General features: G+C 38.6%; 1 protein-coding gene across 1 annotated transcript in view; it reads right to left on the bottom strand.

Moving 5' to 3' along the window:
- VIPR2 (vasoactive intestinal peptide receptor 2) overlaps positions 1 to 26814 on the bottom strand; it is a 46339-nt gene extending 19525 nt beyond the window's left edge. Inside the window, exons 1-4 of the mRNA XM_041408769.1 lie at positions 26601 to 26814; positions 23724 to 23826; positions 12343 to 12450; positions 8617 to 8714 (exon numbers count right to left, since the gene is read on the bottom strand). Of these exons, the coding sequence (XP_041264703.1) occupies positions 8617 to 8714; positions 12343 to 12450; positions 23724 to 23826; positions 26601 to 26651 (360 nt within the window). The 5' untranslated portion in view covers positions 26652 to 26814. The remainder of the gene's footprint in view (positions 1 to 8616; positions 8715 to 12342; positions 12451 to 23723; positions 23827 to 26600) is intronic.
- Between the last annotated feature and the right edge of the window lie 605 nt (positions 26815 to 27419).

Below are 27419 nucleotides of genomic sequence, written 5' to 3'. Positions count from 1 at the left end.
TATATCTGTAAACTCACCAGCTACACACTACATTAAATCCTATTCTAAATAACAATATCAGGAAAAATAGGGCCAAATATTTTCAGAATTAAACTGCTTCTCCATTTCTGCTTACAACAAAGTAATTAGATTGACATTAGTTTCCACTCAAGCTAAATAAAATATTAAAACAGGGAAGTTTTAAAAATTATATTATGAAATTAAAGATTTTTAAAGCAACATAGAACATGCTACATATAAGAGACAGAATTTCAATATTTAGTGCATGTGGTTAGCATTTGCCTTCCCAAATGAGGCTGGTAAAAAGTAGCAATGAAGCAACTCTTTAAGTAAACTAACATAGCCAAAGGAATTTCAAATTACTTTAGTGTATTTATTTTTATAGCATTCAAAAGGCCAAGTAAGGAGGTTATTTTAGTAATCCCAATTCATGATGATATTAGCTGAGCATTCCAATCGTTATACAGATATGGAAAAGGCAAAATGAAATGTGAAATGAATGAAGACTCTTGCTTTAACTAAAACTGCTCTGTTGTAGATATGGTTAAAGTGGAAAAATATGGGAAGCAACTGCCATGGATCTTAAGTGCATTCATAGCAACTGTTATGTTATATATTTTAACCATTAGATTGTAGAAATTGTCTTTTGTACTTTGGTATAAAGTAAGTAGCTGTTCACACTGCATTGGGATGATTGAGACATGCCCTACAAAAAAGCTGGACTGGTTTAATTTTTCATAATTCCACACCATTTTAAAAATTCTGTCCAGATTTGATTTCAGGAAACCTCCACTGACTGAGACTCTTGAAATTGGAAATTGAAATCGGTTCCAGAATTCCTAAATGAAGGGAAAAAAGGTAGAAACCCTGCATGAACTTACTAACAAAGCATCAGTTGTCCTGCCCCATTGCTGTAACACTGCCTTGAATTTATCCTCTGGCCATGTGCTCTGAGCTTGACAGAAACTGTCAGGCTGCTGCACATGAAGTGACTCTGTCACTTTGCCCTGCTAGGGAGAACAAAAGAGGTTGTCTTCTGCCAAAAAACCACTATTTCATGTAATGTTTCTGGCATTCTGTTACACACACATGCCCCCTTACAACAAATAGTCCGGCTAAAATGAGAAGCAGAAGCCCGTGTAGTTTTAGCCCAGCAAACAGCTGTCAGCATCAGCAGGGCTGAGTCTCTCTGCTGGCCATTCCTTGGCCAAAGGGATGAATGTGAAATAACTGCATGGAACTATGTCAGGATTGAAGTTAATCAGCCAGGAGTGCTTGGACATTACCTTAATTATGACCATGGTCATTTTACTCAAGCTAAGCACGAGAAAATAAGAAATGATTACACAGTTGAAATTATTTTATCATATGATAATAATTATCGTTATTCCACACTTGAAAAGAAAAGGTAGAAAATAACACCTTTCCCCTTTTCTCCAACATTTTAGTAGTTTAGTTTTATAATGGAGAGAAATCTTAGATGCTACACATTTTTCTGTGATCAAAAATTAACCCTGCTTCTCAAACAGTTGCAAAGGTAAGTAATCACTAATCCATTTTAATCCACTGCATTAAAAATTACAATTATTTAAATTCACGTTCTTTGATTTTCCAAAAAAAAAATTTAGATTATTAGAATGCTTTAGATTATTAGCATGAAGCACTTTATCAGACTCAGCACCAAGGATGATGCAATCATACTGCTCCTTACATTTCCTGTATGAACATAAAAGATGTGCCTTAATTTGCCTGTAAGACCTCTATAATGCCTAGTGACCCCCAAAAATAAAAAAAATTAGTAAATGGTGTTCTCAAATTATATGTCAGTTAAACACACAAACTTCATAAAGACTAAGAATTAAATTCCACATTGTGCTGTGGCAATTGAAAACCAGGAAATTCATTAGACCAATATTGACTTAGTCACAGCTATTAAATATTTGTCACTCATCTGTATTTTAGCTAGTACCCTTTAGAAACAAACTCTTTGTATTTTATTGGTGCAAAAGGAACAGGCCAAGCAATGCCAAATCTGACAGCACAAAAACCAGTGACTTTTATATAAAATGGAATGTCTTATTTAGTTCTTATTGCTCTGTGTGAACAGTAATTACCCATGTCTCAAGTAACACTTAGCTTCAACCCCTAAACTTAAAATATAAATGTGCAAGATTTTCAGGAATAAAATGACTGCAACAAAGGTACAGATTGACCAAATATAATTTCAGAAATTATATATTCAAATATTTTAACACAGAAGAAATATTATAACCTCCTCAGATTTTATAGCTCTTTTCAAAGGAAAACTGATTCAAGTCATACACATGAAATTGAAATCCCATTATGAAATTGAAATGACATGAACTTTTCTGCAGGTCTACCAAAATCAGAACATAGTAATAACAGCTGGCCTCTGCAAAATATTCACATGATTATTTAAACAATGCTGACTCCAAAACTGGAATCCAATTACTTATTTTTAAACTTCTGAGGAAAATATTAAAATTGCAACCACTAAACCAAAGTCATTAGGTGGTTAGGCACAGAAAAAAATCTTATGATTTTCAGAAAAAAATAATGGAAATGTTTACAGGAAGTGTAAATGTTTTCTAAAGAGCTAATCCTAAAACTTTTTTTTTTTTTTTTTTTTTTTTTTTTTTTTTTTTTTTTTTTGTGGCTACTTAATGTTAATAGGTTTTTAAAGGACATAAACCCCTACATATAAAATGTAATTGGATTAGTACAAGTTTGCCTACTTTGTCTTAACTTCAATACATTGTTTGAAAGTCTATTTTTAGGCACATTTGTGTTTTGTTTTCTTAGAAAAACCACCTGTTTCTGCTAATGTTTCCTTTAAATTTAGTTTCGTGTTATTTTTACTAAGTTCAGGAGACAGAATTCTTCTGTTTATTTACAAAATAGCCCAGAAGAGCAGAGACACTTCCTAGGCAAGGCTGAGAGTCACCCGGCAGATCCCAACCTCAGCCTTGGCTTGGAAGGACCTCTAGGGGTGAGAAGGTGCCTCAGTGCTGAAGGAGAAAACACTGGAGAAAGTTAAGGGCATGATTCTTTGTCCAAAGGAGGTTTGCCGTTGACCAGAAATCACCCTTAATGTAAAAGAAAAGCCCTCAAATTTTTATTCCTTTCATTCAGAAATATAATTTATCATTGCTAAGGAATACATGACCACTATCATCCCAACTGACCCTTCATTTTGTCTATTCCCTGGGCTAATATAATCCTGTAATACTGCACCTAGGAGCTTCCTCTTTACAGATATAATTATCAAAACTGTATTAAAATTTGTGAACTTAAATTTTCATGATGCATGTGTCAATATTTGAATATTTCATAATATTTGAATATTCATACTCGGAGAACATATCAGAAAATCTTAAACTGTACAATGTAAAATAAGAACTGGGCCTAGCAAATGAGTTCAGTGCCTTAGAAACACTGAAACGAGCAAATGCAAATAGAAACAGAGTAAGGAACGCTAGTTCTTTCCTTCTGTGAAATTAACTTCAACAAGGCAGTAGCCATTTTTAAAATTTTGTACTTATACAAGAATAAATAAAAACTGAGATAAAGAGGCGGATTACATGTTGTGGAAAATTTAATTTTGTCTTATAGGACACTTCTACACATTTTAAAATTATGTATGTAGAGAACAGAATTTACTAAAAGACATGCAATAAAATTGGCATTCCTCATGGGATTTAATAATCTTTATACAAGTAATTTATAATATCCTTTCTCTGACATTTTCCCTTCAATTCACCTTGAGCTTAAACACCACCCAGAAAAAAGATGCGATCAGCAGTGCCATAAGTACCTCCTATAATAATAGTGGCATCATTAATTTTAATTATGCCAGTCAGAATGTCTTGTTATTCAAGGTTTCCTTAGTAGGAGAGATGACAACTTTGTAAATGCACCATACAGGAAAACGTAAATTCCACATTTTCCTGTGTAAACATGAATCAGCAGATGTATCTGTGAATGTGAACATTCATGGGCTTGAATTTAGCAGCTTATTAACATTCTGCAATTAAAGCAAATTCCCTCTTTGCTCTACAAGAGAGAATATCAGCTAATATCCAGTCCTAGTCCTCACTTGAAGTCAATGGAAAATTTTTGCACTTATTTTAAGGAATACTGGTCTCCTGATGGAAAAATATTAATAAAAAATGCAGCCTAACATAAATAAATTTAGCATGACTTACAGACACAAGGAAACACATTGATAGATGTCTGCCTTGTGTCAGATTTTGGTGAGAGGCAAAGATTCAATCTAGACTCACTGGAAACAGTGCATTATTCCAGAGCAACGATCCGCTCCACAGACAGTGGCAATGCATCTGTTTTCTCAAGGCAGCCACAGCCAAGGCCCTGCTCCTGCCACGGCCTCAGCTCCCCTCGCCGGGAGAGGTGTTTCTGCTGCTCATCCAGGGTGGTGAGAGCACTCCAGGAACTGGGCAAATGAGGAATGCTTCTTCCATGGATGATTGTGGGGGCCAGAGAACAGGCCCAGGAAAAGCTTGTTGTGCTCCCCTGGACAGCCAGCCCCTGACCCACACAGCCTTCCCTCAGAGCTTGAGGAGAAAGGTCACCCAGCCCCAGCGGCCTTTGCGGTCATATGTTGATTTCTCCCACCCCATTGGCCCTTCCCCTTTGCTCCACCCCCACACCTGTACCCTATTGGTTTTCCAGTTTTGTCCCGCCCCTCTATTTCCCATATAAAGCCCTGCTTTCCCAGGCACTTGGTATTTTTGGCCTTGGCATCCTTTGCTGGAGCACCCTGCTCTTAGTAAAAGTGGTTACTCTGTGCAACACCAGACCAGGCTCCTGTCTCTTTCTCTGCGTCACCCAGAAGCAGCTGAAGCAGAGCATCACTCCCCGGGCTGAGAGGAGGACGTGCCTGTGCCCCTGAGCCCTTCTTAGGATGCTTCGTCAGGAAGGTCACAGCGCCCTTACCTTCAGTCCACTGCAGCAGACAATGCTTCTACTACAGGCACAAGCTGCACCAGTATCAGCACACTTAATAGCCCTGAGGATCTTTCTGTCCATGAATTTCTTTTAGTATGACGCTACACAGTCAAATCACACAGCCTGAAACTTGCATATAGTGGTGCTGTTGTGTGATCTAATAAAGCCTGGGTCTAAGATCAGACAAAGCTGTATTAACTGATTCAGTCATTATTTTAAATAAAGTGGACACATTTCAGTGCTTTACATTCACCAGACATCTTGCTCTATATTAATAATGCTGACACAGAGTTTAATATCTTCTGACAACAGCAAGGACATGTCTCCAGTTTGTTCAGTCTAGGTAGAAGATGTCAAAGTAAATCAAGGAAAGACTACAGTGAGGCTTGAGTTTGGTTAACACACCTTGATGTGTGTTTCTAGCATGGTCAAATCAAGCTTGCTTTTTTTTGCTGTTTGCGTGTTGTACTGCCATGAGCTCCACAGAAATAGAAAATGGGGAAAAAAAGATACTTATCTGAATGCCTAAGATGAACATAAAACTTGATCTTCAAGGTTAGCAGTAACTAGTTTGCTTACAGAAAAAGGTCTGGAAGCATATAATAAAGGTTTAGGTCTACACTTTAATGCCATAACAACATACAAATATTTTGTTCAGACATTATCATTGTTGTGCTTTAACCCCAGCGGCAACAAAACATCACACAACCACTCCCTCCCTCCTCCTGCCATGGCATGGGGAGGACAACTGGGAAGAAAGGAAAACCTGGGTTGGGGTAGGAAGACAAGTGATGCCCAACTCCATTGCTCAGCAGCCTCTGACTGATGCCCAGCCCATCCCTGAGCAGCAGCTGACAGCTCCCAGCCAACTCCTCCTGGTTTATATACTGGAGATGACATTCTGTGGTGGGGAATGTCCCTCTGGCCAGGTGGGGTCAGCTGTGCTGGCCATGTTCCCTCCCAGCTCCTTGTGCACCTGCTCTCTGGCAGAGCCTGGGAAGCTGAGAAGTCCTTGACTTCGGATAAGCACTACTTAGCAACAGCAAAACACCAGTATAATCAAATTATACCAAATAATCAACATTATTCTCACACCAAAATCAAAACACAGCCCTGTACCAGCTACTAGGAAGAAAATTAACTCTATCCCAGCTGAAAAACCAGGACAGTCATATTTATCAAACTTATCCCCCCAAAATAATGGCAAGAGTAGCAAAGAGCATTAAGATCTAACACAGAATAAACCAAGGGTTTTGTATCAGGCGCTTACAGTTAATTTCAAAATGTTAAGCAAATATTTTCTTTTTATAGAACCTGCTAATATATCATTAAAATGAAATAAAAATGGAACATTTTTAATTTGAACATTAAATAGAAACTGTGGAAGCATGCAAGATCTTTCAGTAAGGAAATAAGAGGTGACATGTTTATGCTATTTTTTAATAAGCTTCCTCATTTCAGTGCATTTTTAAGCATAGCAACTTGGTACCTGTTAACAAATTACTCGGTATTTGCTCACGGATCTTTATAATTTAAACCTTCTTTAGAATATTCAAAGCTGCCCCAAATAAATGTATATCTGCAGAGAGATATATGCCTCTGTGTGTGCATATATACATACAATATGTAAAATATGTACAGAAATAAGCCCCCTTTCGATTAAAGATAAAAGAATGTGTCTTAAAAGACAGAAAAAAATCCCAAAGGAATAAATAGTTAGTTGGATCTATAGTAGAAATTCATTCAGCAGTGAAGATGCAGGCACCAAACTTATACCAAAGACAGTTTCTACTCCTCCAACATTGTCTTCAAAATATAAAAAATAACACTTAGGACTCACTCTAGGAAAACTATTTTGCCACCTTCCCTAAAATATTAGTTAATGTAACCTTGAGGACAATCTCATATACTGCATGCCCCATGCTTCAGAGCATGTTGTTGTGTGACATTTTTATGCCCAGAACAGTCAGCATCCAAATATTAGGACTCTATTTTTAGCTTTCAGAGTAAAAATATTAGATTTATAAAAAACCCCAACAAACTATACTGATTTATGATGAGTAAAGGTTTTGGTTTGAGTGGTTACCATTGAGCACCAAGATCTGAAATCAAGAAAACATCTTCTGTGAAAACAGGTAGATGGTGCAGAACCTCAAATGCCTCCTGAAATCTCACTACTGCATGATACTTGCATTTTTCTATTTTCTCTATGATTTATATTGTATGTATGAGATTATATTGACTGTATGTTTGCCAGTAATTTTCCAGTACCTGCTTTCCATATCCCTCTCCTGATTTTCATCCTCACATTTTTATTATTTGCTTTTTTTCAAGGCTTTTGCAAATGTTGCTGCTATATCCTATTTCAAGTTGTCTAGGTTAATTCCTGCAAGTATACTCAATTTGCATTTAATTCACCTCCTTCAACTTACTAATGAATATGTCAAACAAGAACTGCTTTTCCATTATTCTAGTTCATCTTCTAACTGTTCTCACTACTTGAAATATTATATTTTGTTAATTTGAATTTTTATGTTTTGACCCATTTTCACACCACATGGCAATTCCTGGGTTGAGTGACAATGTTTAAAGTGGCTGTTTTAGCAGTAATGCATGTGTGTTCCTGAGCTGTCAGATGACACAGATGTTTTAGAATTTGCCTTCAGAAAAGTTGGGAAAACAATATATTCTCTCAATTTTCTCTATTATCTATTTTCAACTACACTAGTGGTTGGGCTTTTAAATACAGAAAGAAAATGGCAAAACCTTCCTGGCTTAGCTGGAATACTTAGCTGGATCTCTGCAAGCCAGACAGAACTGATCTGCTACAGCTATTCCACACATACTAAAACGCAGGGGAAAAAACAACTGGCCCTCATGAGAGGGCTTAATCCATTTTGGGTACCAAGAGTTTTACTGACACTATGAGCTCATCCTTGTAAACAAACTCTTGATCTGTTAGCCTCAGCAGGAAAGCAGACAGAAAATACATAAAACATGATGGTAAAAACCCTTCACTCAACAAAAAGATAATATCTGCAAAGTGAACATATTCAGTTTCCCATGCATAGTGCATTGAGGAGACCTTGATAGCTTTATGGATAACTTACAATTATTAGCACAATTTCAAGTCCAATATAAATCTGCCAATAATTCCAATGATAAAAATCAATTCTATTTTACTTATAACTTTAACACATAGCATCAACAAACCAGTGCACGTAAGATTAACAGATTATAACAGATTATTAGTATTAGGTTTTGAGATAACTTTTAAAAAAATTCTTTTGAACTAACAAACTTCTAGAAATAACACAATGCAAAACATATGGTGCACCAGCTGAGTAGCACTGCAATATGAGATGTACAGATGCTTCACTGCAATTACCAACTGTTTATAGCCTTGAGTTTCAAACAGTTACTGAGTCCTACATTCCTGATTTTATCTCATTGGACAACTGCAATCCAAGCGTATTGCAACCAATGCTATGAAAAGTTACTACAGATTTTCATTAAATCTCATTTTTATTCAGTCTGAGTAAAATGAGATTTATTTAGAAGCAGAATGTAGCTGATAGCTGTATTCAACACCATCATCTAAATTAACAGAAAAAGTATTTTTCCTACCTTATAATCGTCTTCGTAGTCATTATATCCACAAGTGCTTAAGATGTCAGGAAATATATCCGACCACCCATTACTTGTACAATTTTTGCTAATGTTTCCTGCAAAGCAAAATTAGAGAGTTTAAATCAGAAAGATCCAAAACTCTCCGCATCAATGACTCCTAAAACAATCTAACTGTGTCATTAGCTGATCACAACCTAGCTCTTTTTCCTTTGTTTCCTCGGACTCAACCCAACCATTTCCTTTCATGTGCTTTTCATTCATATTCCTTTGGCTTTTACTCTTGCTTGGAGTTGCCTTTGCACTACAGTAAAACAGAAGTAAACCCAAGACTTTTCCTTCGGTATAGCAGCTATTTCTGTTACACATCTGCAAAAGCCTAAATGTTCTGCTGTTTTATTTAAAATACTCAGAAGGGAGCCGTACACTTCACTCTGTAATGGGCCATTTGTAGGTAAAGGAATTTGAAAGAAGAGTAATTTCAGTGAGAGTTGTTCTGACCTCCTGTTTACGGCTTTTGAGAAGCCAATACTGAGGAATCTACTGAAGACTTACAAAAGCTCTTAGACATTAAGGTAATGAGTTACTGCTACAGCAAATGTTGGTAAGTTTGGTGATGAAGTTTAAAGGACAAATTATGTCATAGACTGAAGAATGAGGTAAAGGTGCATGCTGAATTTCATTCTTTGAACCAATATTGAAACAATGTAGTACAAGGGATGTACAGGACATGTGGAAGTATGGCTGGAAAGGAATTTTGAAGATTTATTAATTTCAGAAAGTTTCTGTTTGGAGCTAACAGAAAATGTTGACTCTTTCCAGAGACAAAGTCACACAGATGACATGGGGGCAACCCATGATACTACTTCTTAATCTAATTAAAATGAATTAATTTTTCAGGCAATATTGAACAACTTCAAGGGGGCAAAACAGAAAAGCCTGATATTGTAACTTACTCTTGCAATGTTAATTTGTACCTCACATTTCTTAGAGCAATTTCTGTATCTATGATACTTGAAATCTATAATAATATACTGCCTTGGTTTGGAGTTTACCACTGGTCTATAATTGACTCAAAGTTTCCAGGTTTTCACCACAGAAAAATAAATTTATGTGCCATAGGTCAGTGTTGGTCAAGAATAACCAAACTTGTTTATGTACACTCCAAACGAAAGCTTTTGTGATCTTTATTTTGTTGATTGCTTACTGGAATTTCTTCTTTGTATAAAGTCTTCAGTGGAAAGTTGTAAATATCCAATAAGTGGTCCACCAGCCAACAACCAAATCTTTCCAGCTAGTAAAAAGGCCTTGACCTAAACCCACGATCTCCTCAAACAACGGGACCACTTTTGCCATTTGGCATAGAAGTGACATTTTTAAAAGAAAATGTAACCTATTTATACACTGTGAAGAGTCTTCACTTTAACAGTACATCAAGATTCTCTGACCAGGCAGAGCAGAGGAATGTGTTAACAGAACCACAATTGCGTCAAAGCCAGTTTTGCAAGAAAAAACTCAACGTACTCAAGATACTGAAGTATTTTCTACTTCAAACACTGCAATACCTTCTAACCTAAAGAGAGTTGGGCAATGTTCTATGGAAGGCAGTGTTTATTTCGACACCATCTTTTCAGGTAGTTAAGTATTTCAGATGTCCACTTTATTTAAAACCTTTAACTTGATATATTTGAATAAAAACTTTACAGAATAACTTTCTGAGACTAATAATCTTGTAAAATACAGGAAAAAACATTATAGGATGATATGATTGCTTTTGCAGTAAAATTCTTTTAATCAAAAGTTACTAATATTCAATACAGAATTAATCATGTGGTATGCTTAAACTATAACAGAGCACCACGGAAGAAATTTAGAGCCAGCACCCCAAAGGTTCTAAAGATGAGAAGAAAACTATTTTTTAAATTCACAATTTAAATTGGGAATCCTTTAAGAAACTGATGGTATTTAAAAGCCTACTTGAGGTTTGGAATATTAACATAAAAATAAGGTAGTCTAGATCATCCTGTAGAATTTTAACTCCTCTTAAACACTGAAAGCTAAAACATACATTTCACAAATCTGGCTAAATAAAAAGAGTGAAATTTTTTGTTTGAAGGTATTTTCATAAGTTTCCACCGTAAGAATTAAGTTAATTTGTAATGTGCTGTGTATGAATTAAATAAATTACATATGCCTGAGCATAATCAACTTATGAAAGTACCAAGATGTTTAGTTAGCTCTTAATTGAATCAACCACGCAAAATGTTTGTTGTCTTCCTTCTCTGAAATTTTAGAAAGAGAAGGTCTAAAAAACACTCTTAATTGAACAGGAACATTTAAAATCAACCCTGTTAGTTCCACAAGCAGGAAGCAAACAGGTGGCTATGAAAAAAAGCTGGATCAGGGAAAATGATAGCAAACTATAAAATGAAGAAAAATTTCAGTCTTGCTGACACCATGGTGAAGTGAGATAGGGTTGTAATGCACTGTGAAGGTTTCAGACTTAAATATTTATTGCAGTTGTTTTATAGTAAAATTAAAATGTTGTTGTAATATAACTAAAGTTTGTGAAATAAACTCCAGAGAGAGTGTGCATGCTCTAGCTTTTGGCAAATAGACAGAAGCAGTGTGATTTAATTCAGATTTTGAATTTTTGATATTTATTAGTTTGCCTTGTCTCATGACAACACTTTATTATCTTGGTTTGAGTAATTTGAAAACTTTTATAGATTTCACAACATTTAGCAACGATTACACATACTTTCCCCTTTACAAATTGTTTAGACTATCCATGATAAACTAATCAAGATTCACCAGTTCTAGGAATGAAAACCTTTGCTCATCTGTAGATTGTTTTGCTTATCTATTTTTTACTGGAACAAGACTTATTCAACAGCTTTGACTCTAAAGGTATTTTAGTCAAACCCCAAATTAGCCCCGAAGTTAAAAGTGATATTGTTAAAGCCCTCCACGGAGACACCAATCCCCAAAAAAAGAATTACATAACTGTGGTAAGTTTTTCATCTTTCACCAGCTCTTCTTGACAATGGTTTCCCACCTGAGCAGTGGGGTAAGATTTTTCCAGCAGCATTTTGAGATACGTGTGAAATACTCTGTGTGCATCATTTATTTTCAAAACCCCACTTAAATGCCACAGGGCAAAATATGATGTATTGACAAGATGGTGCAGAAGATGGGAGACTTAAACCAGTGAAATGTTTCAGCAGTCTGAGACACTGATGAGCTCTTTTCAAGTTCTATTAAAAAGCAGAATAAAAGGTTTCATAATAACTACCTTAAATTGCAATAACAGTAATTTTTAGGTATTATCTGTTAATGTGGGCTCTTTATTCTCATGATGGCAAGGCAGAGCTCCCCTCCTGAGACACAGAGGGAACAACCTACATGTGGCCTGCTGGCAGATGTTGGAGATGTCAGTCAGGCTCAGCTGCCTTAATAATTAACAAAATAGGTCAAAAAAGAGCAAGCAATGTCGGCAGCTTTGTTGAGTGTCACTGTATCAGAAATATACTTGTATCTAACTCAAAGAACACCAAACAGAACACAAAGATGATAATTTGGTCTTTTCACGGTGCATCCTGAGCAGCTCTGACAATAATTTTTAATCTACAAAGAAAATTATACCCTCAAGTAAATAATTTTTAGCACATTATGTTACAGAATACCAGAGAGAATCCAGTAAAAATACACCTTAAAATAAAATACCTGGTTTTCCAGAAAAAAGGCTGAAAACTTTTGGACAAGGGACAGTGACAGTCTCTCCAATCTTTGCAGGACGCCAGCAGGTGATGTTATCCCAAACTCCAACACATCCTGAAACAAAACCAGCAATAAAACCTTGAAAGCTGGGTTTACCTTATTAAGACCTGGTGAAAGCTTTGGACAAGCGGTTCAAAAAACATTAGACTCCTTCAAGAAAGCTTAAATTATTATATTTTCCATGAAAACTTTAAAGGAATCATAATAGTCTGCTGATTAACCAGCCAATTTTGAGGTCAGTTAATACATTATTTGCAAAATGTCTCATTAAAACAATGTCATTGTGATGTGAGGATGCTAAGAAAAAAGTAAGAAAGATTAAAAAGTAACTCCTGAGCATTGATATGAGAATTCCCTAATTACAGTTAGAATGGAGTTTTCTATCAAGCAGATTGAATATTACAAATAAATATGCGAGTAGGTCATTGATCTCAGCACCACATATGATAGGAATGCATTATCATTGGAGAGTGTTTGGAACAATAGGCATGGATTTACAGAATAATCTCTCAAACTGAAAAAAAGACATTTGAACAAATAATGCTTCTATGTATTGGTTTCAGGAAGGACAGAGGGCCTTCCTAGATATATTTTATAGTGGCAGTAAATGCTTTTTACAACATGAAAGTAACTTGCTACAGCTTTGCCCATGTTCATGTGTGGCTCAAAGGCTGTATCTTGTGAATGAGTGAAAATCTTCCTATAGCTGCTATAGGCATTTGGCTCAATCACGTCCTGTTGAAAGTGTCTGTTTGTAATTCATATCTTCTAAGCTAAGCAAACAGCTATGGAAGTTTGTCAACACAAACCTTGCAAGGACAAAGAAGTAAGGAAATGTTACTCATATTATCTCAGTTCAAGTTATTTAAAAAAAAGAAATCGTGCAAAACTCTGGGCTTTTATGTCTTCAGATAAGGCAATTAAAAATTTTAGTTTGTAATTAATGTTAAAGACAGACACTGGTGTTATCTCCATAAGAGTATTAGCAGTATAAGGGACAGTTTGTTCCTTTCAGTAGAGAACATAAAACTTGGATTGGGAACTGCTCACAGCCATATTATTCTTCAGAATATTTATAGTATTAGCAATTCATTATTAATTTATTCTGTGCTAGTGAGATCATGCCCAAAATCAAGCCACATGAGTTAAATGAAACTTGAAAAGGAATATTTAGAAGTTCTATATTTGTATAAAAACTTTTTAGTGCAATTAAACTTGGACAGCTTGTGTTGACTTAAAATATGCAGCATCCTGCTTTCAAAGTTTAAGTTACTTTCAAAGCACACGTAAACTAGGGAACCAAAGAATGTGTAACAGGACCAGCAGCTGGATTTGTCCCAGGGTTATGTCCTAGTTGCAGCACGAAGGAAAGCCAGAGGCACAGTGTTCCCATGGGCCTTGCTTTCCTTTGGAAACATCCACCCAAGTGTGATAGCTGTGAGGGAGCCTCTGAGTGGCACAAGAACAAGGTCTGGAGATGATAAATGAAGATGAGAGGAGGATTATGGGGGAAATTCTGCATTTGATCACCAATTCCACAGAGTCCTCTTTATAGAGTTTCCCAAGGAAGTGCAATTCTCCAGAGGATTCACTTGCTTATGGGGATTGGGTCTTTCTTCACTCCTCTTGGGATTGTACGGTTCTAAATGCTGCATCTGTTCTATATTCAGAAAGATTATGCCAAAAACAAGGGATTACTAAAGGGAACACTTCATAAAGTTTATCTCTGTGAGTAGATAACGTAATGACTTATCCTCCACTACCCTGTGTGCTGCATTGGCCTCTCTTGGCATTACCAACAGTATCCCTGAGAGATCTCTGATGGTGGCTTGGCCATCTGTACACAATTTCAGAGGTTTACACTGAGCAGGTCACCTTCAAAACCTTTGAAATGGAATTTCAACATGCTGAGGTCCTTCCTGAGCTGCAGTTCTGGGTCAAAATCAAGTCCAAATCTCTGTGATGCAGCACCAGAGCTTACTCAACGTAAAAGAATTTTACCTGAACCAATTCAGGCCATGCTTCCTCCCCAGTTGATTTTAAGCCAAAACCAACATCAATAACACGACATACAAGTAATCAGAAAGACAAAGAAACTATTTTCTTCATCTGCCAGCACTCAGAACTACAGTGACAAAATGAAACTCTTTTGGCTTTGATTGATGGACTCCCTGAGCCAGCATAAACAAGCCCTGGAGTACACAAGAATAATTATCATCTTGTAAGACCTCAGACGTTTTTATTTCAACCCCATTTCCACTAACAGTGAGAGCTGAGATGAGTCATGAAGCTCTTCATGCACACCCATGGAAGCTGATGACTTTCTCAAATTTTCCCTTTTGTTTAATCCACTCTGTAAAACGGTGGGTTTGTTACAGCAATCTGCAAACAGCTCAGAGGACTTTGTAAATTTTTTCTATGCTACTGTACATTGACTGGGCCAAGGTTTTGCCAAACAGGCAGCAGAACAGCATGGACTTCAGAGCTCCATTGCTGTGTTTTCCACAGAAAACACTTGAAAATCTTATTCAAGCCTCAATTGCATGAAATACTATATAGAAAAATTGAAGTTCAAGTCCTATTCCTACCAAAATTAATCAACACAATTTGTATCAAATCTCAAAGCTTGCTGGAAGGAACTCAGTACACACGTTTTTGATGTTCAGAACATCACAAGTCACTCATGGTTTCTGGAATATGGTTTTTTCCTTTATTTTTCCTCAGTATTTTAGGACTTTACAAGCATCTGTGGCCCAGGAGAGAATGGAAGTGCTTCAGATTCCTCAAATCAAATGGATGAAGTAACACCAAAGATGTATTTCCATCATGTAGACTACATTCAAGTACATCACAAATCATGAGTCACCAGAACTCCAAGAATATTAAGCCTCAATTTATGATTATCCACAGGCTTATTGGTAATGGTACAGGACATCTGAGAAAAGTGCTGAAATGTTCTGGAGGCATTTATAGTCACTGAATGACTACAGTGGGCATCTGAATCTAGTCTGAATGCTGAAATTGTATTAATTACTGGTGTAATTACTGCTAGAATTACAACTAAACAGCAATGCATCTTCTGGACTTTCAAATCACACCTTTCCTCATTGCCCCATTCTTCCAATTACTACAGATTTTTAACAATACTGCATTCATTTATCTTCTTTTTCTCTTAGGAAAACATACCCTTATGCAGGGGTGGGATACAATTAACTTGACTTCATCTTAAAACAATTGAAATTAGGCCAGGTTAATTGCTCCCAAAGATTGCCTGTTTCTTTTCAGTGACCACAAAGCAGTCTATGCTGCTTTAAATTCCAAATTGTTGGTAAGTGAAAGTGTGAAATGCTGTGCTAAATGTTCCTGTTTCTCTACATAGAATATCTAACTTGATAAAACTTAGTATTCTCCTCTCAACTTTCTGTCCAGCCATTAATTAATTCAGTGTTAGGATGCCTGGACTGTTATCCATTAGTGTATCACTCATAAAATCATTATCTAAAGTCTCAATTTCTGGAAATTTTACCCATCTCTCGAATATATAGGCCTGCTTCCTACTGTCTCTGAAGGATATTGATCAAGTCAGATAAAAAAATATTCATACTTTTAGGTTTAAATCAGGTCTTATGTGTTAGTTCTGGTAACAATTTTATCAGTAAAATGATACTTTCTATAGCTAGCTTTCTATTTATTTCTGTAGCTCACTTTTAAGGTAAAACTTTAATTGCTCCAATGTTTATTTCATAGAATGTCTATAATTTTATTTATACTATTTTTAAGTATTCTAAGTACCCAGATGTACTTTATTGTACATATTTTTTATTTTGTGCTCATTATTGGATTTAGTCTCTATGTTTGCACTGTGCTTCAATAAATTCTCAAGCATTGAGTGTTTTTTTCTTTCTCTTTGATATTCTCACATAAAAAGTCAGTCCAGCTTAGATTTGTGATAGCTTCTCAACTTTTTCTGCATGTCTACTATCATATTCTTTACCTTTTCATTTAGCTACTGGGTTGATTCTGCTGAGATAATTTTCTTCACAGCTGCTAACACAGGGCTGTGTTTTGGATTTGTGCTGAACAGTTGGTTTTTGCTTTCCCTAGTTAATTGTCATTTTCTCAATGCAAGAGTTTTCCAGCTTTTACCTTCCCAATTCTCTCCCCAGTCCTGCTGGTGGGAGTGAGCGAGTGTCTGTGTGGGGATGGGTTGACCTCTGGCTTTAAGCCACTAACACCTGTCAAAAAAACTAGCAAGGGCAAAAAGAAGAAAGGTTCTTCGTCCCTGATTCTGTGGTGTCTAGAAGAACACTCCTGCAGCCTGCATAGAACAATTCCTTTTCAGTCTCTTCACTTGCACTGCTTATTTCTGTGATGTGTCATTCACAGAATATCCAAGGAAACAACCAAACTTCCCTGAAAGCCTTTGCTCAGTGACTTGCCCAAAAGTCTCTTCTCCTGTTCCTCCAGAGGACACTGCACATGTTATTGTTAGCTAGTTTCAATGAGATCACTTACTTTATTTGAATGTTTGGTCTTTAATGCTTGTCATGCATTTGCAGATAGTTCATAATTAAAGGAAACATAACAGACTATAAACTACATTTTGTTTCCCATTTTCTTCAGCTTACATAAGTGCTGCCCCCCCATTCATCATCCTGCTTTTTGAGATCCAGTCTTTGAGCAACAACTTCTCTCACCTACGTGTGCTTCTTTGTCTATGAAAACATAAAACACCGGGCTTGTGCTGGAAAATTTTGTTTATAGACACATTTTGTAAATATATAACCGCTAGGTGGCACTTTGTATTTGGATTTAAAAACTGTCACTTCCAAGAGAGGTTTAGCATTTTTCAAAACTGTCTAGGCATGCATAAAACATGAAAAAACAACAGAGTGCTTTGAAAATGAGTCAGAAAGTCGACAGCTAGCCCAGGGTTTATTTTTCAATGTTTTGATTTTTGTAGTTAACTTGGCAGAGCAGGAGCCATCTCACCTCTTATGGGCAATGATTTCTAGACTGCAGGTCCGTGTGCCACAGCATGGAACTTAGGTCGCATGGGAATTATGAACATATATGGACTGACATTCCTTCTGCATTTTCACACAAGTGATAAAAAAGAAACGAAAAAGAGGTGCTGCATAAGCTGGAGCAAAGCAGCACTGCTTAGAGTGGGAATAGGAATGAGGCAGTCCCAAAAAATCTGCCCCACTGAGGGTGTTTCCCACCTACTTGTGTCAGGGCTCTGAGAGCACTAACAGGCTGTGATGGCCCTGCCTTCATCCTCCTCAGAGCCTGAGCCTTCCTCTCCCCTGCCCTGCACTGTGGCCCTGCCCAGCCATCCCAGGGCTCTGCCCAGCCCTGGTGCCCTGTGCTGAGCCCTGACCCCGCTCTGCAGGCTGATGTCCCTGTCCCAGGGAGGTGACACCTGACCAAGAGAAGCTGCCTTGACCTGCGGGGAAGGACCTGCAGACCCTGCCTGCCCAAAGCCCCTCTGCGTGGAGCTCCTGCCCGCAGTCTGTGACAGTACAGCACTGCCTACAGTGGGCTCCAGAAGTGGAGGAAATGCCAATGGAAAAACTTTTGATTTCCAGTCAACAAACACTACTCATAGACAGCAAACAGAAATTGGGAATTCTGCAGTGTACATCAGATTTCACTGGTTTAAACAGAATGATGAAACCAATAGAGTTTGTCTCATTGTAACCTAAAATATTTGCAGTTCATACGTTCTTTAAAAGCCAGTTCTAATACCAGGAACGGCAAAAATACTGTTTCAAAGATTTCTAAGGGATTTATGGATTTTCACAAAATTAAACACACCAGAAGAAATGTCTTGTTTCCCTTTTGAAGAACAGTTTCCCTTTGGAGAATCAAAAATCTATTGGCCAGCTTTAAACTTAATGTAATTTACATATTTTAGGGTTCTGTGGGGAAATATAGAAGTTGTCAGCTAAAACTTTGAAAAAATTCCTCTCAAAAAAGAAAACAAACTTTCATCCAAATTTCCCAGGTAAATCCTGCTTTCCAATTACTCAAAATGTCCTGTGAAGACAACAGCATTTATTTTTGAATGACTGAACAGCATGCTAATCTTACCATAAGAACACTCTTTTCTATTCTTATGCAAATATATTAATGTGTGTATAGTCAAAGCTGTAAGAGGTGCCTTCATCTTTATGTTGCCCCAATTCTGACATGCTGTACATTCTTGAAAATGACCACTAAAAATCAATCTCCTGTTCATATAAACCCCACCACAAAATATTAAAAGTCTCTATTGAGAAGTTGGACCATATATTTCTGCTAGTATGTATTATGTCTAACCCATGTGCTATTTGTTGCATTAGTTGAAGCTTTTTCAGTGTTTTGGTACCCAAAATTCCTTCCTTGTGGTATTTCAGCTTTGGATGTCATGGAGAAGAGACTGCCATGGCCACAGCTGTCTTTATCAGGATTCAAGTGCAAGACTACTCTGGGCAGTATTTCCTTCAGAATCTTCTGGAAAACACAACAAATTCACTTATGGATGTGCATTTTCCTTCTTCAGGGTTACAAATGCCATATATTAATGTCTACTACTAAATTTCTATTTACATTTTGGGTAGAGCAGAAATTTCATGTCTTCAAAGAAATTTTGGGCACCTGGTACTTCTCTTCTGTCTGAAAGGGTTTGTTATTGTCACTCTTAGTAAATTTTACTATGTGAGATTTTTGAATGAGGCTAATCAGGATGTTTTCTTGGTCTTCGCCATTTTATTTACAGTTAGTTACTTTCCAGTAGGCAATTCATTTCATTCAAGGTTCTTTCTCACCTTTCTCACCCAGCCTCCTTAAAAGACAGAGCTCTGCTGCTCTTCTGCCCTCAAATATTTAAGTACAGCTTCCACAAAGACCAGACATTGTCAATACCGTAAGGGTCAGTTTTATGTGGTGCCATTAATGATGACACTTCAATCAGTGAAAGCCAAAACATAAAAATATCCAAAGCTGCCCCTTTATTGTCCTTCATTAAAAAAAAAAAAAAAAAAAAGTGTGAAGTAAAAAGTAGTATGATATCTGTACTACACCTGGAAAAGCAGCAGCACAGAGATTTAAGACGGCTAAAGTTGTGCTTCCAAGAGTTGCTGGTGCTGCATGAAAGAAGTTCCATGACCCCACCATCTCACTTAATTCTGCTTTGAATGCTAGCTCAGAGGACTGCCAGCACCACTGCAGTCTGAAGTACTGACTCATTTTACAGAGAAAACAGCTTCAAATCTAAACAAAACCTGATGCAAGACCTTGATGAGAGAGGGAGCATAATAAAGGGGGAACCTTGAGGAGATTCCTTTTCATGTAGCAAAAGAAAGGCCTCCTCTGGCTTTATGTCAGTCTCCTATTTGCTAACGTGGAGGATGGAGTGATCACATTGGTGTAGCTGTAGAGAGAGATGTGTGTATTACACACAAAGGTGTGGGGATGTGTGCAAATGCAAAATATGCACCTTTCTTCCTGGAAAAACAACCTTAACAGGTAAGCTAAACAGTCAGATAAATTTATCTTCTGCGCAACGTGCCATGGGTCTGACATTTGAATGTTCATCCCACTGTTCTCAACAGCTCTGTTCCATCCCTGAGATCAGGAGCTCAGTGCTGGAATCACTGAGGAAAATTCTATTGACAGTGCAATTCAGGAGATTGGGTTAAACAGCAATATTGCTCCCTCTTGCTTTAAACTCAAGATAACTAAGAGCATCATTTTGGTGTCTTGTCTCTTTTAATTTCCTATGACAAGCTGCATTATGGAGTTTCTCTTTGAGAGATTTATGAAATTCTTTCCAAAGCCATTTTTCTTTTTGTCTACATCCCTTTCTCAGTTAAAAAGCCATATCTAAAATTAAAAATGTTGTCTGACATGTGGGTCTCAGAAGAACATATTTCAGAAATCAAAATCCAAAAAGACACACTTAACCGTGCAGCCACTCAGTTCAAGATGAATCAAAATTCCCTAAACTTCATTCTTTTCATGATGAAATCTTTTTTAGAACTTTTAGTTGTAGAACCCTCTTAAAAGCTCCTGAGTTTTAACATTTTTGACCATAAGATTTCATTTTTTCACTTGAAGGTGAAGAAAAATGAGCCAGTTTCTTTATAAGGAAGAATTTTTAAAACTCAATAAAGGTAGGTAATTTTTTGTATTTTCAATCACTTTTCTTGGGAACTTCCTTTTTTTTTTTTTTTTTTTTTTTGTTTTTTTGGTTTTTTGGTTTTTTGTTAGAAAACAAGCCATTGGTAGCAGATAAAAAACAAATCAGTTCTTTTTCCATATAGATCTCAAAATCTGTAGCTATTATGAGCTAGTTAGAACTCAATTCATCTGTCCTTCAAAAATATAGAAATCTGCCCAAAGATAGAAGAACCTCTCCTAGGCTTCCAGCTAGGGTGCATTCATATCTCAGGGGCCAAATTATAGGAGGAAAGAAGACAACAAATGTGGATAGAAGCTAATGCAGTCTCCATAAAATAAACAACCAGATGTTCTAATGAGCACCACAGGGAGGAAAGCACTGCCACAGGTCTTTGGAGAGTGACTTCTCCCCTAAATGGAGTATAATGCTGTCCACTAATGGAAAAGTATGTGCTAATGCCCGAAAATCCCCCAAAGGGTGCAAAGCAAGAGGTTCGGGTGTCTCACAGTCTGGCACTGGCAAATGAGCAGAACTTACACCAACTGGGTACCTTAGCCTTGGTCAAAGGATGTTTAAACTGTCTTTAAACAATGTTTATTTGCAAAACATGCTACTGTTTTACTAAGCCATGAAGTAAACAAGTACTTCATATACTTCATAGTCAGTGATTTTAGGTACCATGCAAAAATTACTCAGCAAAATTCTTCAGCCCATGTCTTGAGACAGCTCAGGCGTAAAATCATTTTATCATGTCAAAGAAACCCGAATAGCCTTTAAATGTTTCCTTTTTACCTCCCTAACTGGGAGCTGGGAAGATAAGAAATTTAATACATAATTGTCATCTAGTTGAAAGAAGAAACTACTTGTCCCGCACAATTTGGATCCTCCAGAATTCAGAAGCTGTGCATGCCAGCCAAATTCTGGACCATGTGACATAGAGGTGCAAAGGTTTCCCAGGTGCCCAGTAAATTAATGAAAAGATTCCCACTGGTTTTGATAATGGAGGTCCAAGCCTTCTGTGGAAAATCTCAGGGAACCCTTATTTTCAAGATCAAGACAGTTCCTTCATAAGATTTTTATTAACAGCTTTTGTAAGTCAGGTAGCACATACTAAAGCTAGAGAAGTATGGGAAGGGTTGGATAACCACCTTTCCCAATCAGGAAAAAGTGAAATAGCATTCGGGAATTTATTGTAAAGAATTACGTTTCAAATGTGTTACAAGTTACATGTGGAGCTACAATTTGGACTAGTTCCAGCTTGTCAATTTTCTTTAGTAATTCTACTTTATCAGCAGTCAGAGTATTACTGTTCAAAAGAGTCCTTACTTCTTTGTATGATTACAGAGAGCTTACTAGGAAAATAAGAACACAAAGATAATGTCTATTTTTGTAAATGTAAATGCATATATTTAACATAGGCTACTCTCTGGAGGTTCTTGGTGAGGGTATCTGTAACAGAAAGCATAGAACAAATTCTCCTGTAGTATTAAACATGCAGTTTTCATAAAGCTGGGGCTTTATTCCAGTCTCCAACAAAATGGAATATTCCTTTAGTTTCAGATGGGCATTTAAAAAAATAACTAAATCCTTTCACTGCTGTTCTGCCACTGTCTGCAGGGTGGAATCAACACCATCAGACATCCTGTGTCCCTCCAAGAAAGAAGACACGAGTCTTCTTTCACAGCAGTTTGCCTTCAGAAGGCACCCATTTCCCAGTGAAAAGAGGCTGGGAAGAAAATACTGGCAGCAAACTTCTTTCTTCCCCTAGGGAACCCAAAATAAAACTGGTGTGCATCACAAAGATACCCTTGGAGCAGTGCAGCATCTGGATCACAAAAGTGTATCTTGAGGAAAGCTTGACTTTCAAAGCCATATAACAGCTAGCAGGGAATTTATTGGCTCATGATTTAATTCATTAAGCTGGCCTACTAATTATTTCTCCATCTGGCTTCGCACTAGTATTATTTATGTAACAGCCATCTTTCTTCACCACTCATATATAAATAAAACCTTAAATCTAGATTAATTGTTCCAGTAAGTTTTTGCATTTTTTAAATTACTGATCTTGATTAATAAAATGGAGAAATTATAATAAAATATAAACTGTTGATGATCCTTTGAATTTTTTTATACAAATTAGTATTAGAATATGCATTAAGAGAGTTACACATTTAAATTGAGGAGAGGTGGAAAAAGCATCATAAGTTGAGACTCATGTTTATGCTCAAAGAGCACTGCAGATGGCAGGTCTCTGAGGTCCCATAGTCATTGTCAGAGTGTATTCAAAACAAAATGAACACAAAAAGCCCAAATAAATCATGTATTGACAATCTAAATTTATCTGTCACCTTTTTATTCCGCTTGCTGAACAAATGGCTTTACCAGCAGCTTCAACTTACAAGAAAAATGTTATTTTTCCATAAATGTTTTTTCTCCTCCCATGAGAACATAGAAAGGAAATCTAATAAAATCTAAAAAAAAACCAAAAAAACCCACCCCAACAAAACACCCAAACCAAACAAACCCCAAGCCCAAAAACCTAACCAAACCCTACATCTACTATTCTTCTTCCTTCCACTAAATTTCAGTTTGCTCTATCACTAGCTATATATTTATCTCTCTATGCAGAAAGAAAATGAAAACGATAAAGTAACAGAGAGAGCTGGGGTTTTGGACATAACACAGCTGTCTGGTTTTCCCTTTGCACGACTCCATGGTCCTCTAGGTGTGAATCTGGCCTTCAGTCTGAAACATTGTCCACTTGGGAAACCCAGAGATCCTTCCTGCCACTAGCACTTTCAGCCACAGCTAGGGAGAGGTGCTTGGACCCAAGGCTTTCAGCTTTCCCTCAGATTTTCTCTTCCTGCTGGTCCTGTCATCACAGCTGCTCTGCCAGTCAGAAAATGCCACAACAACATCTCAGCACAGGAGAAGGTGCTTGCTCCCAGCTGGTGTCCCAGCCAGGGCATTCTTAGCACCTGCACAGCTCTTACCACGTTTGCTGCAGCAGTGCATTTAATGCAAAATTCCATAAATTCTAAAAACTGTCAAATCCCAAGCACAGCTCAGACAACTACAGGAACTGCAATCACAACAGTAAAGAAGGTAAAGAGAGAAAATCTTCAATACTCCAGTTATCTTTACATTACAGTTTTCTTACCCTTGTAGTCCATTGGCTTTGCATTCTTTAGAAGTTCCATGCACCTGGTTTCCTCCTTGTGAATCTCCAGCTGAAATCTGCATTCTGGATGGACACCATTCACCTGTGTCGAATTAACAAATTAACAAATGTCTTGAAACTAGAATGAAAATGAAGAATGCAGCTACCAGCAATGAAAGCCACAACTTTAACTGGCACAGGTTTCGCCCAAGCACATGCTAGACACACTCAATGCCCATTTTAGCTTCTCACACATTGACTTTTCAGAGCAAAATGTTGAAATACTCTACTGGCTTCTTCCTGTAGCATTCATTCAGCTTTCTAGTGCATTCGTCAATATTGTGCCACCAGATATTTTTCTCCAGAAAAACTCTGAGCTGAAACTGAAAAAGGAGAGTAGATTCATTTGCTCTTTTCCCCTTTTGGAGTAAGTTAGGGAGCTGAAGGTTTAGTACAAATCACAGAACATGAAAATTTATCAAATTTCATTCTCTTTGACATGGTAAATTCTGCTTTCCTTCCCTTTTCCACCATATTTTATCTCCTGAAGGCCCCAGACCATGATTATTTCATTCAAGCAAATGCTACACAAGAAGAAAACCCCACTATGTAAAAATTAAAGCACTAATGCCTTTACTGGTTCAAAGCCCTACCCTCAGTTCTTAGGTTTTCAGAAAAGTTTATGTATGTCCACAGGAAGAGAGGAATGCAGCAGTACTGGAGAGAGAAACGAGACCCTGGAAAGTTGTACTGGGGTCAGCTCAATTCAGAGAGGCAGTCAGAGCCTCACAGAGAAACACATGGAGTCTGAAAGAGACTGCATGGGAGAAATTACTGCAGGAGGTGGCAAATGGAAAAGCTGGAAACATCAGTGGTGCTGATGGGACAGTTTGATTAGCTCAAATGAAATCACATCTTAATACAATAAAATGAGTACTTCAGTCATCCTTACACCTCACACTTGTAGTTACCAAGAAAAAGGTGGTCTCTCTCCAAGATTCTGTCTTTTCTTTCACATTTTTAGGAGACGTTGAATAACACAATCTGGTAATGATCTCTGATGCATGACACAGCAATTTTTAAAAAATGTTAATAATTAATTAAGTTGTGATTCTGGGCCCAGAACCTCGGATCTAGAGTTAGGACTGAGAACCTGATGATGCTGCAGTCTCTTTGTGGACAACCACTTGCACAGCTTTTAAAAATACAGCGCAAGAGCCATAAGCATAACAGCAGAGGCTGTTATGAAAACTCACAAAAATCTCTCTCTTCTCCAAATATCTCATTTCACAACATCAGAACCTGACTTCCTTTCCCATGTCTTTTCTCTAAGTTGAGTATAGCACATGTTTCAAGTGCAGAATTCTTTTCCTTTCAGAGGCACATATTTAACATCTATTAGGATTTCTAGAATTTGTAATTCAAAGTTCAGCATTACACTGAAAATTCCTACATTTTGGTATGTATAATCTTTTTTCGCAGATAGCGGCCATGTAAAATAAAAGTCCCATGTATACATAATATTTTTTAATAGCACTTTCCTTTCAAAAAACTTATTTTTGGCTACTTTTCATTTCCAAGTGCTAACATTCCATAACTTGACAGTGGTTTTCCTACTCACCGAGAACTATTACAATTACTGGGTGTTGGAAAGGAAGGTTCAGTTAATAAAGAAGTTAAATAAATGAAGGATAAATCAAACTAGCCACTGCAATTAAGAAGCCTGCTGAATAAACAACTTCACTTTCTGGTACCTCTGAAATATCAGTGATTAATAGTAAAGTTTTGTTAAAAATCTGTTATTTCCCAAAGGTGGCATATTACTTTTCACAGGTGGGCTACATGCTAAACTGTACTGTACAATGTCCTAATGCATCCAGTACATTCAGACGGACTTCACAACTAAAGAGATTTAGGGTTCCAGACTTTGTGGCTCTGACCATCTCCCGAAACACATCAAGATTTTGAGGGCACTCAACACTTTTTAGGACTTGTGCTGATGCATGTTTCCCTCTGCTTAACCAACGGTGGGTTATCCTTCATCATCAATGAATACAAACCGCATGTAAAGGCACACACCGAGCTGGAAATCCAACTCAGGAGTATCTCTGCATTTTAAGCAGCTCAATAATTTCTAAAGCATTTAGACCAGCAATTTGATGAATAAACATTTCTTCTGACAAGCAGCTTGCACTCACCTTCAGTATGGTTTCCCGACTTTTAGTGTTACACAGTAACAAAAAATTTAAAAGGCTTTAAAATTTTTTTTTTGTGTGTATCGATATTTCCATCAATATAACTGACTTTTACTTAAGAAACTACTTAAGAAACGCTTGAAAATATACAGATGATAAAAGCAGGCTCCCTAAAGAAGACTTCAATAGTCTGATTACTTTGTACATCGCAATCCCATTGTACATATTGCAGGGCAGTTGTAGATGTGAGGCTTTTCCCCCCACAACGACGGCCAGTGGCTTCTGGACCGCTCCCGGGCAGCGCTCGGTGAAAACTCTTCGCAAACCAGCGGTGTCCACCGGCCTCGGGGGAAACTGCGGGGCTCAAGCGGCGGTTCCGCGGGGATGGGACTGTGCCCGGCGGAGCGGAGCTGCCGGGGATGCGGCAGGGAGCGCCGGGGGAGCTGCGCGCCCGCTCCGCTCGCCTTCCCCGCCCGGGGACAGCGGCGGGAGGCAGCGCCGTCCCGGAGCGTGTGCGGCGGGGCCTCCGCACCTGCCGCGCCGAGCCCCCGCCCCGCGGGGCTGCGGAACAGCCCGGGGGGCTCCGCTCAGGCTCCTCCGGTAAGCGCCGTGCGGTCAGCCCGGCCCGCGGTCCGGAGCGCAGCGAGCGCTCCCTCGGGCGGGCGGCGCGCCCGAGACTTACCCGGGGCAGGCTCCAGCAGAGCGAGAGCAGGAGGATCGGCAGCGTCCTCATGCCCGCCCAGTGCCCGTCCGAAGGCGCTCCGCGGGCCCCGTTGGAAGGCGGGGAGCGGGGTCCGGGTCCCGCCCGGCACCATAGGGCCCGGGGCCGCTGCCGGCTCCCCTGCCTGCTCCCGCACCTGCCCCGCTCCGGCGCCGCAGCTCCCGGCCCGACCGCGGCCGTGCCCGCCGCCGCTCTGCGCGGAGCTCCTCCTCTAGCCCCCGGCTCCTGCCCGCCCGCCCGTGTCTCCCCAGCCCCTCTCCTCGCCTTCCTTTTCTCCTCCTCCCTCTCGCTGCCGCCGGCGCTCCCCCCATAAGAGGTGCGAGTCGCTGCCCTGAGCCGGGACGCCCCCCGCCCATCGCTGCGCCCCGCAGGTGCCACCGCCACCCCCGGGCTGCTGCCGGGCATTGGATGCTCATACCCCTCGCTGCCCGCTCCCAGGTGCCGGAGAACCCCCTCTTCCCGTGATACACGCCCAGGCAGCCTGGGTGCCCATCCCGGCAGCGCATCGGTGCCCGCTCCGGGATGCCTTTTGCCGGGGAAAGCAGTAAGATCATCGAACACAGACCCCTCAAACCAGGCACGCACGAAAAACATTGAGTGGTGAGTGAAGTGATCCCTGGCAGGGTGCGTTTCACCACTGTGTAGAGCAACAGCTGTATTACTAAAAATTTCTTCTCCACAACTCTTCTTTTTCCGAGTTCTCAATAGAGAAACAAGAGTTTAAAGCAACTCCATGACATTCCCTGGCAGTTAACACCAGGCATGGATCCGGGTTTTGCC

The sequence above is a fragment of the Onychostruthus taczanowskii genome, unplaced genomic scaffold (genome assembly GCF_017590055.1).
Source record: "Onychostruthus taczanowskii isolate IOZ18803 unplaced genomic scaffold, ASM1759005v1 scaffold3, whole genome shotgun sequence".
In the NCBI taxonomy this organism is placed as follows: Eukaryota; Metazoa; Chordata; class Aves; order Passeriformes; family Passeridae; genus Onychostruthus; species Onychostruthus taczanowskii.
Note: the sequence above shows the minus strand (reverse complement) of the source record. Positions and strands in the feature narration are given on the sequence as shown.